Source organism: Lynx rufus, unplaced genomic scaffold (genome assembly GCF_022079265.1).
Source record: "Lynx rufus isolate CCGP_SWC_20201006 ecotype Redwood Valley unplaced genomic scaffold, mLynRuf1.p SCAF_7, whole genome shotgun sequence".
Taxonomy (NCBI): domain Eukaryota; kingdom Metazoa; phylum Chordata; class Mammalia; order Carnivora; family Felidae; genus Lynx; species Lynx rufus.
The window spans coordinates 122,054,191-122,067,475 of record NW_025814889.1 but is presented as its reverse complement, the minus strand read 5'-3'; the positions used below and the strand labels follow the sequence as shown (position 1 = coordinate 122,067,475).

Here is a 13,285-nt window from a genome sequence, read left to right as displayed (position 1 = left end):
AATCCTTATAGGGATCTCTTACACCTGCTGTCTTCCCTGTTTATGTCTTCCCCTTTGTTTACTAGTCTTCTACATTATAAACTCTTTGAAGGCATGAAGTGGATTATTCATCATTGGGTTCTAGCTGAATTCATCACAGTGCCATGTACACATCAGACATTCAGTAATTCATTTGTTGAGCTGAATAGAATTTTTCTGAAAGATTAAAAACGAGTGGCTAAGGATATATTACCTTGTTCCAATGTTTCTTGGAACTAGTGGGTTTTTCTCCTATTTCTGTATTAATTTAGATGAAACATTCATTAAGCTTTCTTCTAAAGTAAGTAAATAAATATGATCCTTTACAACATTTAATAAATGTTTAGTTTCCAAAAAGAATTCTTGGTAAGTTCCTGTGACATATAATTTTTCTTTAATAAAGTCAAATTCAAACAAAATTAGAACAAAGTTATACGAAAGGTAATAGCAATGACAGCTTCTGACATTTTTTGCTCTTTGTCATTTCAAAATAGACTTTTTCTTCCTTTTTGGAATTTTGTGGTGCATGAGTACCCTTAAAGAGGTCATATGTAGAAAAATAACATTATCTAGTACAAAATATATTTGAGAGCATGAGTCATGACTGGGAACCAATATTTTGTAAGGATACTTTACAGTCACTTTTAGGCAATGTTTATACAAAGCCTAACAAACTTGACCCTGACTTGGCAAAATCAGTCAATGAGTGAATTAGGCAACCAGTTTAGTTGCTGTCCTGGAGTTCAGACCAAGCAGCTGGGCTGCAGGGGCCCACACCAATTAGTTTTGCCAGACAGTTGTTTATTGGGTTCGCACATAAGGATATGATCTTCTTGACGTTACAGAGATGCCAGGTTTCTTTTACATAAAATATCTTAGTCGATAATGTGTAAATATATTTTCTGATTAAAATGGGTATTTACATAGGGGTTGCTCACATTACTGCTTCACAATGATTAAGGATATGGGGTAGTAGCCAGTATTCTTCACAACCGATAAGGCAGGATCACCAACTCATCAGAACAGAAGAGGCAGCCATTATAGTTTGGACAAGAACCCAAGTTTTCTCTTGCTGTTCCCAAAGGTACTGCAGCTATCTGAATACACCACTCCTTCCCTTGATGAGACCCACGTCAGCCCAGGAGTGTGATCTCCCCCATACCTCCCAGCTCTAACCTGGAAAGAAAGCAGGGCAGATATTTTAAAATGTTGTCCCAGGATCCTATGGGCCCACCTACAGGTCACAATGTATTTATCTCCTAGGACAAAAGACCAAAAAGAAGAAAAGAAATGGGGGGCGGCGAGGGAATAAACAGTAGTGGTGAGGTGGCTTACTTACCCTTCACTCCCTTAACTGAAACTTTCTCTAGAACAGCAGGAAGAGTCAAAGGAAGCGCTGAAAAGATGATGCGCTCCTGCAAATGTTTCTCAGCTTCTAGGATTTTGATGGTCTTCATTAGTCTGAATGGATGCCATCAGCAATCTCTAAATCTATAACCGCTCTGTCGTCTGCAGTAACTCTCTGTCACTAGGACTAGCTGTTTTGGCAGGAGCTCTGGTACATTTGGCCTGGAGGCTGTGCCAGAGACAAATGAAGGTCAGGCCTGAGTTTGGTGGCACCTGGCTCCCAGCCTTTTGTCCTCAGTTCTGTTTGCGCACAGAACCCCAAGCACATAAAAGAATACTGTGTGATCTCATCATAAGTGCTTCAAACTTATTGTACCATTTATTGAATACAATTTCCCTTCTGTTGAGAAAACTGTGTCTGAGAGACTTTATGAAGTTGTCTTATAGGGAATATAAATGGGAAAAAGCGTACAGATCCACTGGTGTTAAGCAGGATTGTGTGAAATAAACAACCCTGTTTTGCTTAGAAAAATCTGTTAGATCAAGAAAAGAGTGACTTTTCAAGAGAAAGATGGGTTTTCAAGATCTGACCGTGGTATATGGTACTGTCATTTTATTCTGGAAAAAAGAAAGCATTTACAGCCTACTATTTTAAACTGAAACAACAGCTTTTGCTAATTTTCTAGCTTGCTTTTTTTGTAAAGTACAGTGACCAAGCACAGACAATCATGAGCAAAATGTTGACTTCAAATGAAATTTTGTATGCAATTTTTAATTAAGCAATCCCGTGCAAACATTTTTTTTTTCTTTAACATCAGGAGGAAAGAAAACAACCACACTTGGGTGCTGGTGGAAAACAGAAAATGCTTTCTCATTGCAATCAGATTTCAAAGCAGTGGAGTGTAGGGAGGCAGGGCCCAGGCCCTTAGTATTCTTCAGGGTTGCTTGATTGCAAGTCTCGCAAATATGAATCAATTATGTTAGGAGGTACGCCTTGCAAGAGAAGCCTGCAGAAGGAAAGACCACCTAGAGAGGACAAAAAGGAAAAGGCCAAGTCAAAACCGTCTACATGAAAAATTACTGAAATACTACTTCCTGACTAGCTGCCTAGAAATGTGACTAATTATGTTCCAGTTAGTCACAAAGATTCATTCAGTCCTACTGGGAAATCTCCTGCATTTAGTACATTTAGAATTTAAAGCAGTTGGCATCTAGAAGGAAAAGCAAGTTCCCGGCAGATCCATAGCAGTTTCTTGTTCCCTGCTATTATTCCATCTTAGTTTAAATTCCTAACTGGTTTTGGAAAGGATCTATTGCTCTTTTGGGTTTTGGGATTCTTCTATAGATGATTTAAGCCTTTTGGTTGAATGGCAGAGTAGATGTAGACCATGTTATGAATCAGTGAGAAGAACTGTTTTCCTGTTCGTTAATGTTCCTTTTAACTTAGCACAAAGAACTCCAACTCAAGCACAGTGGAGAAGAAAAAAGGAACCACTCCTTTAATTTTGGCTATTTATACACTATCAAAGTGCAAAAATTGGAAAGATTTTGTTAAAAATAGTAAAACGTGTCCAATGCCTTCTGAACGTGAAAAATCCTACTACTATTTCAAACTTACCTTCCATGTGTCTGAATTATATTTATAAAATAAAAGTACCCCTTCACAAGAGAACCCATGAAACTATAAAAATTCATGGTCCTTTAAGGAAGTGCTTCACTACTTGCTAATAAACTCACGTCCAGGCAAAAACAGCATGCCATTTGAACATTCTTAAAACTTCTTTAATGCAAATTTGGGAAAGTCATTCTCCTTTTTAAAAAAAAAAAAAAATTCAAGTCACATATTGGTAGAAATGATGCCACTTATGTACATGTCCATTCCTTGATGCAAAGCGTTCAGAATGCTTGGGTATCATTTTCATCAACATTAAATGCATTAATTCATGCTTTACTGCATTCAACAACTTGCTTCATGTCAACAGGAGATTGTTGTGATGAATAAGTACTAGCTGTTAATGTCAAGATACTTAAATACAAATTAAAACTACAAAGTTAGAGATTTTAAATAGTCTATTTTCATTGGATTACAGAATGAAAATCATGCCATACTCCACAGGCTTTGTATGGCTTATGACAGTCATAAGCTTCATATGCCAAAACCATATGAAAGCTTACCTTAGATGATAATATACATTCAAAAATCCTTACTGTGCTACAACTAAGGGAAAGAGAGAAAGAGAGAGAAGTTGTAAGCATTAATAAAGTGCTAAAACCAAAGTTGAGTACTTGTTGGATGAAATTATAGTCATGATTATGATGAGGTGATTTCATTAATCCTTAGTCATGTGAAAGATGTAGGAAAATAGAAGCATATGGAGTGAAGGGCAGGGATCCAGTCACTTCAAAAGGATAATTAATATGTAAAACATTTATTAATATGCACAACAACTTTGCCTGATCAGGTGGCAAAGCCAACTTGATTGTACAGTGAATATTTATGGTAAAAGCTTCCAAACCATTAGCTTAAAAAAAAAAAAAACCTACAACATATATATATTGTGTTTTTCAACAAAAGAAAAACAGAGACAAGAGACAAAGCATTAGTGTACATATATATATGTTGAAATGCTAAAAGGCAAAATTATCAAGTAGATAAAAATATTAAACTAGTATATTCTATAATATTGTATTCTGAACTGATTATATATGACTGATCTAAATAAACACAAGGCCTAAACAAACTTAGGGTAGAAAGCTACTCTATGTATAATCTACAAAACCTTAAAGAAAGAGCCCTAATTTGGTCATCTTTTGCAAGCTGACATTATCTCTGGGAATTGTAAACTCAGGCATAGATTTACAACATTAGAGTTTACATCAGGTTGTTTACCCAATCCCAAAGAACTTCTCAATTCATTATTCCAAATGGGGGTGAATTATACTTGTAGAATAGCACTCATTTATTGTTTAATACATTTAAGTAATGGGACCCAAAATTTTCTTTCAAGTTCATAAATATATGAAATAATTTTAGTTCCATGAAAATATCTAAAATGTCCAACAGATGGATAGGTCATAGATATTCTATTGGTAAATATTTCACTGGAAATCTTAAATATGAAAGTTTCCAAATATTGGATCCAAATATTCTAAATATTTGTGTCCTTTCTTCATCAAAAATGTCTAGAATATTTTTCCTACAACTTAGTAAATTAAAAATGCTCAACATGAATCTAAGGAAACTACAGCAGAAATTATCTTAAAGGAAGATCATATTTCTCTTCATTTGGAAAATGAAAATATTAAAGAAATGTCATTGATTCCCAAGTTTTGATAATCTGATATCTCCAGTGAGGTCATCTTAAAATGTAGCTCTTTGGCTTTATTTATGGGGATGTGTGGTATAGTACTTAGTTTTCTGACAAAACATAGTGCCTACATTAATTAATATCCTTGAATAATTTGGCCTTCCTGTTCATGGCATAAACACTGTATGCCATGAGCTGCTAACAGATACAATGAAAAGCAAATGAGAAAGTCAAGCTTTACATGCAAAGTGCGATTTCATGTAAGAGGAATGGAACAGAAAGTAGAAATATCCAGTGGGATATGAACTTTTAAAACCTGTTGCTGCCCCTCCAGGAAGATTGGTTGTCCAGGGGTATTTAGTCCTTGATATATCACTGTAGAATTAGAATATTTGTACCAGTATTTATTTATTCTCAGTTGACATTCTTACCTTTTTCTTTTTTTTTTTTTTTTCACAGCTTAACTTGATTCAAGTCACCTATTATCAGATAACAATCTGATGATAAACAATCTTGGGTTTACTCTTAGGACTAAAAGTTTTCACCAATATACCACAGTTGATGCCTTATTATGAACTCATGTACTAGGATACATTCTTTATATTATTAAATTCAGTTACTATATAATTTACTATATAATTACTATAAATGATATATCATCTATCTGTATAGTATTATTTGCTTCTATGGAGGATCCCAAATATTGAACCATTTATGAAATAATCATTTTACACCATTAGCAACATTCTTTTATTTTCAAAGCATGCAGAAGTAGTACTAGTTTTTTGTTGGATTTTGTTGGATATTGAGACATAAGTACCAACAATACTTTAAAAAAGCTAGGGGTTGAGAAACCAGATATATTTGCAACTTTTAACTTAGTTTGAATTTAGAACTAATAAACAGATAAAAATAATGCTTAAATTTGTAAACACTTTCTCAATAGTCATGTTTGACACTTTGTAAGAATATTATTGTTTTATATTTGAGAGAAAAAAATTTAAAAATTTCTACTTATTCAGTTATCAATCTACTATACTGTATTACTTGAGAATGGACAGAAATCATAGCAGAAAGAATACTTTTTTTAAGTTATGAAAAAATTTTTTCAAGAAGTGTGTTTATTTGTACTAGATTTAAGACTAAAACCTCTTTTTTAATATTAATACCTTAAGTATTTACTATTTTTTCTAAAATAGATATTTACAAAGTTATATTTCTGACTTTTGAATCATAATTTCTTCATTACAGAGAGGTAGAAAAAATAAAGATTTTGGTTATCACAGAAAAGCAATATAACATAATAAGAAAAAGAGAAAAGACATTAGGATCATGTCACCCATTATCTCATAACAGAGACTCTGACAGCTATAGTTTTCATGGTATCCCAAAGTATCATTTGATTGTCAAGAAAAAAACTCCAGTATAAAAATTACACCCAATTACTATAAAAATTGATTAAGATGACAGGTTATTCTGAGACTTTTCTACCACATAAATCCTTATATGTTTCTTGGTTTACATTAGTTGCAGCATTTCTAAAAACTAGTATAAATGAAATACATACCTATAAATGGAAAATTTTTAATGAGATTTTAAAAGCAACTGATTATAATACAATAATATGGATATGCTATATTCTCTATGTGCAATATTAAATGCTAAATTAGCAAACTTACCCATATATATATTAGAAGTTTCACAAAATAGTAAACTAATTAAAAATAGTGTAAATTCCTTAATTGTAGCTTCATTAGATGAGCTTTTGCACTAGACTTTTTAAATAAATGGATTATATCATGAAAGTCATATTCCCTTGACTTTACTCATCCTCACCATGCTGTACACATGCTAGCATTCCACTGACATTAATATTCATTTAGTTAACAAGAATTGCAAGAGATGAGAATAAGTCTATTTAAACAAATCAGAGTGAATGCAGAATGTAATAATGTCTTCTGTCCCAGAATTCTCTCTCCCCTTCCTCTGCCACCCCCAAACATTTTAGCACGTAATTTGGATTTCGCAGTAACGACGATAAATAAATGATTTTCTTTCATTTCAGTTTATACATGAGATCTTTGATGTCATACCTTTCACCTCCAGTTTGCATTCGATCTCCACTGTCCCAAGGTCATTGACAGCTTTGCAGCAGTAAGTGCCTCCATCATAGGGGCTAGGCTTGCGAATCTCCAGAGTACAGACCCCTTGGTTGCTGAACATCCTGTATCTTGGGTCATCCACAATAGCAACTTTGTTTTTCATCCAGGTTATTTTGGGCTGAAGTTAAGATTGAAGAAAATAAGTCAAAATATATCAGTATTTAGCATAATAAATAATAGACCATTAAAGCCAGTGACCAAATTTTAAAGCATGGCTTAGAAAGAAAGTATATCTGAGAAGAATCCACATCTACTTGAGCACTGTTCCTTTCAAATTAAATTCTACATGGTGCTTGGCAAGAAAACAAATGGGCAGGTCAGAAGCAAGCCAGACTTGTTCAGAAGACAGCTCTGGGGCTCTCTTCCCAAATGAATTCAGATGCATTCTAATTTGATCTACAGGTTCCTGATGTCAACTTACCCTGGAGAGTGTATGTTGCTGGGCATTTTTCAGAGAATCCTCATAAGGTGTCACAACCATCTGATTTTCCCCACTTCCTTTTCCTGACATTCTTTTCTAATTCTTTAGGGGCTGCTTATGCCTCCTCACCATTTCTTCTCTCCTCAAAGAGCTCTATTCATCATCTAGTGGAATGGGTCCACTTCAGATAATGCAAGATCAGTAATGACCAGTCACCCAGGAAGCTGACTCTATTCTCCTTGGCCTCTGAATTACATTCGATCACCCTTGACCCTCCCCTGCCTTCCCATATTCTCTTCTCCCTTTGGTAAATGTACACTCTCCATATTCTCTCTTCTGCCTCTTATATGCTTTTGCCTTGCTCAGACTCTAGAGACTTTCTTTTCTGTCTCCTTCATACCATCATCTTCCTCCCTCCATCCTTCTTCGTCCTTTCAAATGGGAGCATTCACTGAGGCTTACCCCTTGGACTTTGGCTTTTTGATTACTAGTCTCTTTCCTCAATGATATTCCTTTCTATAGTTTCAGCTCCAAGATATGGAATATAGCAACCTCATGCCTAGGATGAGTCACAGCTCTGGCCTTTCTCTTAAGCTCTGGTGACCTCTCCTCTCCCTCCTGGTCATTCCTGCTTGTACCGACATCACTTCCAACTAAAGATGAATTCAGGATCTTCCTCTCATTCTCAGTGTAACTTCTCCCTTGACTGGTCTATTCCTGCTGATGGTATATGCAGGAATCATACCACTTTGCAATGTTTCCAAATTCTAGGGCACTTTTCCCACAGTGCCACCAGGAAAAAAAATATCTCTATGGGAAACATTCATTAATTCGTTGCTCTTTTCAAATGCCATCAAGAAACCTTAAAACCTTTCTAAATCTCTTCAATCAGATATGATTTCTTCCTTCCTAGGACAGCACATTTTATATTCTGCCTTGCATTACAGTATCATCATTTGCTTTAATCTATTTTAGAAAATTTAATGAATCAATATTACCACCAGATTTTTCACGTGAAACAATATTACTTCCATCTCCTTACCTCTCAGTATTTTTTAAAATGGGTGTTTTGGGTTTTCCTAAATAGTCATCTTTTATTTAGTAAAGAAATATAAGCATTTTTTTACTACTGTATTTAAATAGTGGACCTAATTATCCACCAACACCACAATGCTGCACTCTCCTCCCTATCCCAGAAAAAGATACAATAGCACAACTTATATTGTTATTTGCAATTATAATGTGTCTAACATAAAACAAAAAGGGGATTTGGGGGCGCCTGGGTGGCTCAGTCAGTTAAGCGTCCGACTTCAGCTCAGGTCATGATCTCATGGTTTGTGGGTTTGAGCCCCGCATCAGGCTCTGTGCTGACAGCTGAGAACCTGGAGCCTGCTTTGGATTCTGTGTCTCCCTCTCTCTCTGCCCCTCTCCCGTTCATGCTCAGTCTCTCAAAAATAAATAAAAATGTTAAAAAACATTTTTAAAACAAAGGGGAATTTGGGACTAATTCTTAAATTTAACTAATGTGATTGAAAAACTGGTACCTTAGGATTTCCTCTCACACTGCAGTTCAGGGTGGCATTGTAACCAGCCACAGCATAGGTGTTAACCAAAGGCTGAGTAAACATGGGTGCCTCCGTGAAATCAAAATCTTCATACACTGGATTTTTGTAGATTTTACCTTAAAAACAAGCATTAGAAAAACACAAATTGGCCTGAGAATATGTCATTCTTGGCATACTTTATTCATGGTTAAAACTCCCCTGAGCTTATAAAAACATGTAAAAATATGGGTGAATTCCACACAACATTCATTCTGAAGTGTACAAACAGACAATCGCACTGGGACACAAAGTCAGTATGGTCATCTGAGTCTGAAAGAAATACTGAGAAGAATCTGGTATCTGACTATTTTGATCAACAGTATATTTTAATGTAAAGGCAATGAGCAATGAGGACTTTAAGGACAGTGGTTTATGAGGAAATGAAATTCCTATCTCTGATTTTAGCCATCCAGACCCACAGCCCAGAAGTTGGAAAGAAGTCAGAAAGTTTATATTTTTTAAAAAATGCGATATTAAAAATAAAAACAAGGGGCACCCTGGGTTGTTCAATCAGTTAAGCCTCTGATTCTTGATTTTAGCTTAGGTCATAATCTCAGTTTGTGAGATTGAGCCCCACGTTGGGCACTGTGCTGACAGAGTGGAGACCGCTTGGGATGCCCTCTCTCCCTCTCTCTGCCCACCCCCTCTCAAAATACATAAATAAACAGTTAAAAAATAAATAAAAATAAAAATTTTTACTGGTAAAATCAACATTTTACTCAAACATTTTTACCACAATTTAAAAATGTGTGTTTATCAGTTTCTGAATTCCCTTTCACCACATCTCTATAGCCAGTGTTCTTGAGAACATCTAGTCATTGAAAACTGGGGTTTCCAGATGTCCAGTTGTAATATTGTGATTTATAATAAGAAATACATTAAAACCTTGGTTTGCAAGCATAATTCATTCCGGAAACATGCTTGTAATCCAAAGCACTGGTATATCAAAGTGAATTTCAGGAAACATTGGCTTAGTTATGATCACGTGATGACCGGCATCACATACTACTAGCACTGCAAGACAACTCGTTTATCTCATAAAAATACATTAGAAATGTTCGTGTCTTGCGGAACACTCGCAATTCAAGACTTCACTGTAAATATTTGGTCTTCTGGCCCCATTTCTGTCACAGAGCTCCTAAAACCCTTGAAATTTCCTAAGGGAGGAAAGTTATAAAAGGGTCTTTTGTTAAATTAATGAGGTGACCTTTGGACTGAAGGATGGGGACTTGTTGCCAGCTGTGATTAGTGGTTTCAAACTTTCAGTCCCATCCCCAGACCTCCAGGGAAGGGAGAGGGGCTGGAGATTGGATTTAATCGTGGTAGGGAAGCCTCTATAAAACAAAACAAAACAAAACAAAACAAAACAAAACAAAAACAAAAGGAAACCCCTCACACCCCCACATACTGGAATTGAGTCCAGAACCTCCTTATATGAGTCCACTGCTAACTCACCATCCTTGGCGATCACAGCACTCTCCTTAGTCATTGTTGCATCCTCACTGAGGCCACACATGTTCTCAGCAAAGACCCGGAAATAATATTCATTTCCTATGACCAGTTCAGTAATGGTAGCATTGGTTCGGTGATAATGCTCAATGACAGTGAACCATTCCTAAAGGAAAAAAAAAATTTTTTTTTTGAGAAAAATCATCTAAAAACACACAACTATTCCAACTGTTGATTAGAATAAACAGTGGGGATGTTTTATTAACTATGAGAAAAATAGCACTGATTTTTATATTGAGAGTACTAACAACGTACATTTAATTTGTTTAACATTTTATAATATACTTATACTTGATTATGTATAATTTAATATTTTTTTAAATCTTTATTTATTTTTTTTTGAGAGAGAGAGAGAGAGAGCGTGAGTCAGGTAAGGGCAGCGAGAGAGGGAGACAGAGAATCCCAAGCACGTTCCACACTATCAGCACAGAGCCCGATGAGGGACCTTGAACTCACGAACCATGAGATCATGACCTGAGCTGAAAGCAAGAGTCAGATGTTTAACCGACTGAGCCACCTAGGCACCCCTATAGTTTAATCTTCATTTACACATTAGATTCATATACCCTAGATGTCAACTCCTACCTTTATATTTTCTTCCTAAGTGTACAGTGTCTGTCACCTATCTTTTGTATAACAACATCTGATTTTAGAATTTTAGTGTAAACAGGGGCGCCTGGGTGGCTCAGTCAGTTAAGCATCCAACTTTGGCTCAGGTCACGATCTTGCGGTTTGTGAGTTCGAGCCCTAAATCAGGTTGTCTGCTGTCAGTGCAGAGCCCACTTTGGATTCTCTGGCCCCCTCTCTCTCTGCCACTCCCCCGCTCTCTCTTTCTCTCAAGAATAAATTTGAAAAAAAAACATTAAAAAAGGATTTTTGTGCAAACATCTATTCTGAAGAAGAGATGATGCTAAATCACTAGAGAAAAATTAATATCACCCAATAAGTTTGCCTAATATTAAAGTAGGTTCTTCTGGGTCTTTGCTCAGATATTAAACCTCTTCCCTGACTGTTCACCCTCCCACCATTCTGTGCTGGTTATACTCTCTCACCTTAACCTGGCTAAGTTTTCTTTGCAGCACTTGCTACCTTAAATTACATTATATATTTACTGTTTTACTTGTTTCCTGTCTACCTCCTCCACTGAAATGGACACAGCACGATGAGAAGAAAACACAACTTTTCTTCTTACCCCTGTATCTCCAGTGCCTATTATAATACCTGGCACATAGTAGGTACTATACACAAAATAAATGTTTATTGACTACCCGAATGAATGAATGAATGAATGAATGAATGAATGAGAAGCTAAAACAAGTAATTTTCTTTTCAATTTTTCCTCACCATACCAAGAAATAGAGTAGTCTCAAAGTTTATCTTGCAACCAGTAGAGAACCACAGATGTTTAGTACCACTAATTGAGAAAATACATTTTTTAGATGTTTTTAAATTTTATTTTTATTTATATTGAGAGAGAGAAAGAGAAAGAGAGAGAGAGAGCATGGGGGAAGGGCAGAAAGAGAGAGAGAGAGAGAGAGAGAGAGAAAGAATCACCAGCAGGTTCTGCCCTGTCAGAGCCGGACTTGGGGTTGAACCCATGAATCATGAGATCATGACCTGAGCTGAAATCAAGAGTTGGACGCTTAACCAGCTGAGCCACATGCTTTCAGGTGCCCCAAGAAAATACATTTTCTGATAAAAAGTGCATAAAGGAAAAGGATTTTTCTTAGAATTTTTAGGGGCCATCATTATCTCAGTATTTTAGATATATATTTTTTAAGTAGGCTCCATGCCCAGAGTAAGAGCCCAACACAAAGTGGCTTGAACTCACATCCTTGAGATCAAGACCTGAGATGAGATCAGGTATTGGACACTTAACTGACTGAGCCACCCGGGTGGTCCATATTTTGAATATTTTTAGGACACCAGGCAAATGTAGTTATGACTTCCTTTATTCCCAGAGCACTTTATTCCAAAATTTATTCCAGCATTTATTGTATTGCTTTGTCATTTGGTTTTACGATGTTTTTCTTCTTGCCTAGATTGTGAGTGCTCCTTTTTTTTCCCCCTGATCCAGTAGCTAGAACAGTGCTCAACATATAGTGAATGAAGAATAAATTAATGTGTTGGCACACATAATGAAAAAAATGCCTATGAAGTTATGAATGACAACAGGAATTTAAGTGAGGAGTAGCATCTGTAGCCACAATGAGACAATGGTGTGGTATCTCCTGGGAGTTACACTGGACAGACAGAAACACAGGGATGCAGAGGTTGGGGATCAGTCTCTGTCACCAGTTAGAACTCAGTCAACAGTGAGAAAGTCCGTCCAGGTTCACCTGGACTTGATTGGCTATCCAAGAAGACAAGTTCTTACTGACATCTACTAGTGTAAATGCCTGAAGACTTCCTGTCAATATCATTAAGTATGATATTTCACTCTTCCTATGAGAAGGAAGAGGGGCTCGATGCCATTGTGTGCCCAAATATTCATTTATTCATTCATTCACATACAGGTAGGGCAGTAGTACGGTGTAGAGGATGGATTCTGATGCAGGAGCACCTAGACTTTAACATTTAAAATGGTGATCTCGAGCAAGTCATTTATCCTTTCTGAGCCTCAGTTTCCTCATCTATTAAATACAGGTAATAATAAATCGTACTCCGACTAGGTTGCCTCTTGAACACACTAATAAGCTCCTTCCCTCTTCAGGAACTTTGCACTTGCTGTTCTCTTCAGAATCTTTCTTTTCTAACTGGTCTCTTTCTATACATGTTATCCAACATTTATTTTACAAGGAGAAAGAGTTGCATGGATATAAATCTGAGTCAGAATCCAGAGTGACTAAATATTTGTTGAACAAATGAATTTATTGAATTCCATTGAGCACTATGTCAGCTGCTTTATACTGTTTT

At 36.1% G+C, this 13,285-nt stretch overlaps 1 protein-coding gene across 1 annotated transcript in view; it reads right to left on the bottom strand.

Annotated features, from left to right (window-relative positions):
* Positions 1–460: 460 nt before the first annotated feature.
* The window catches only part of MYBPC1 (myosin binding protein C1), a 146,968-nt gene continuing 134,143 nt past the window's right edge, over positions 461–13,285 (bottom strand). Inside the window, exons 27-31 of the mRNA XM_047066402.1 lie at positions 10,316–10,475; positions 8,801–8,937; positions 6,767–6,953; positions 4,990–5,048; positions 461–2,391 (exon numbers count right to left, since the gene is read on the bottom strand). Coding sequence (XP_046922358.1) covers positions 2,341–2,391; positions 4,990–5,048; positions 6,767–6,953; positions 8,801–8,937; positions 10,316–10,475 — 594 coding nt within the window. The 3' untranslated portion in view covers positions 461–2,340. The remainder of the gene's footprint in view (positions 2,392–4,989; positions 5,049–6,766; positions 6,954–8,800; positions 8,938–10,315; positions 10,476–13,285) is intronic.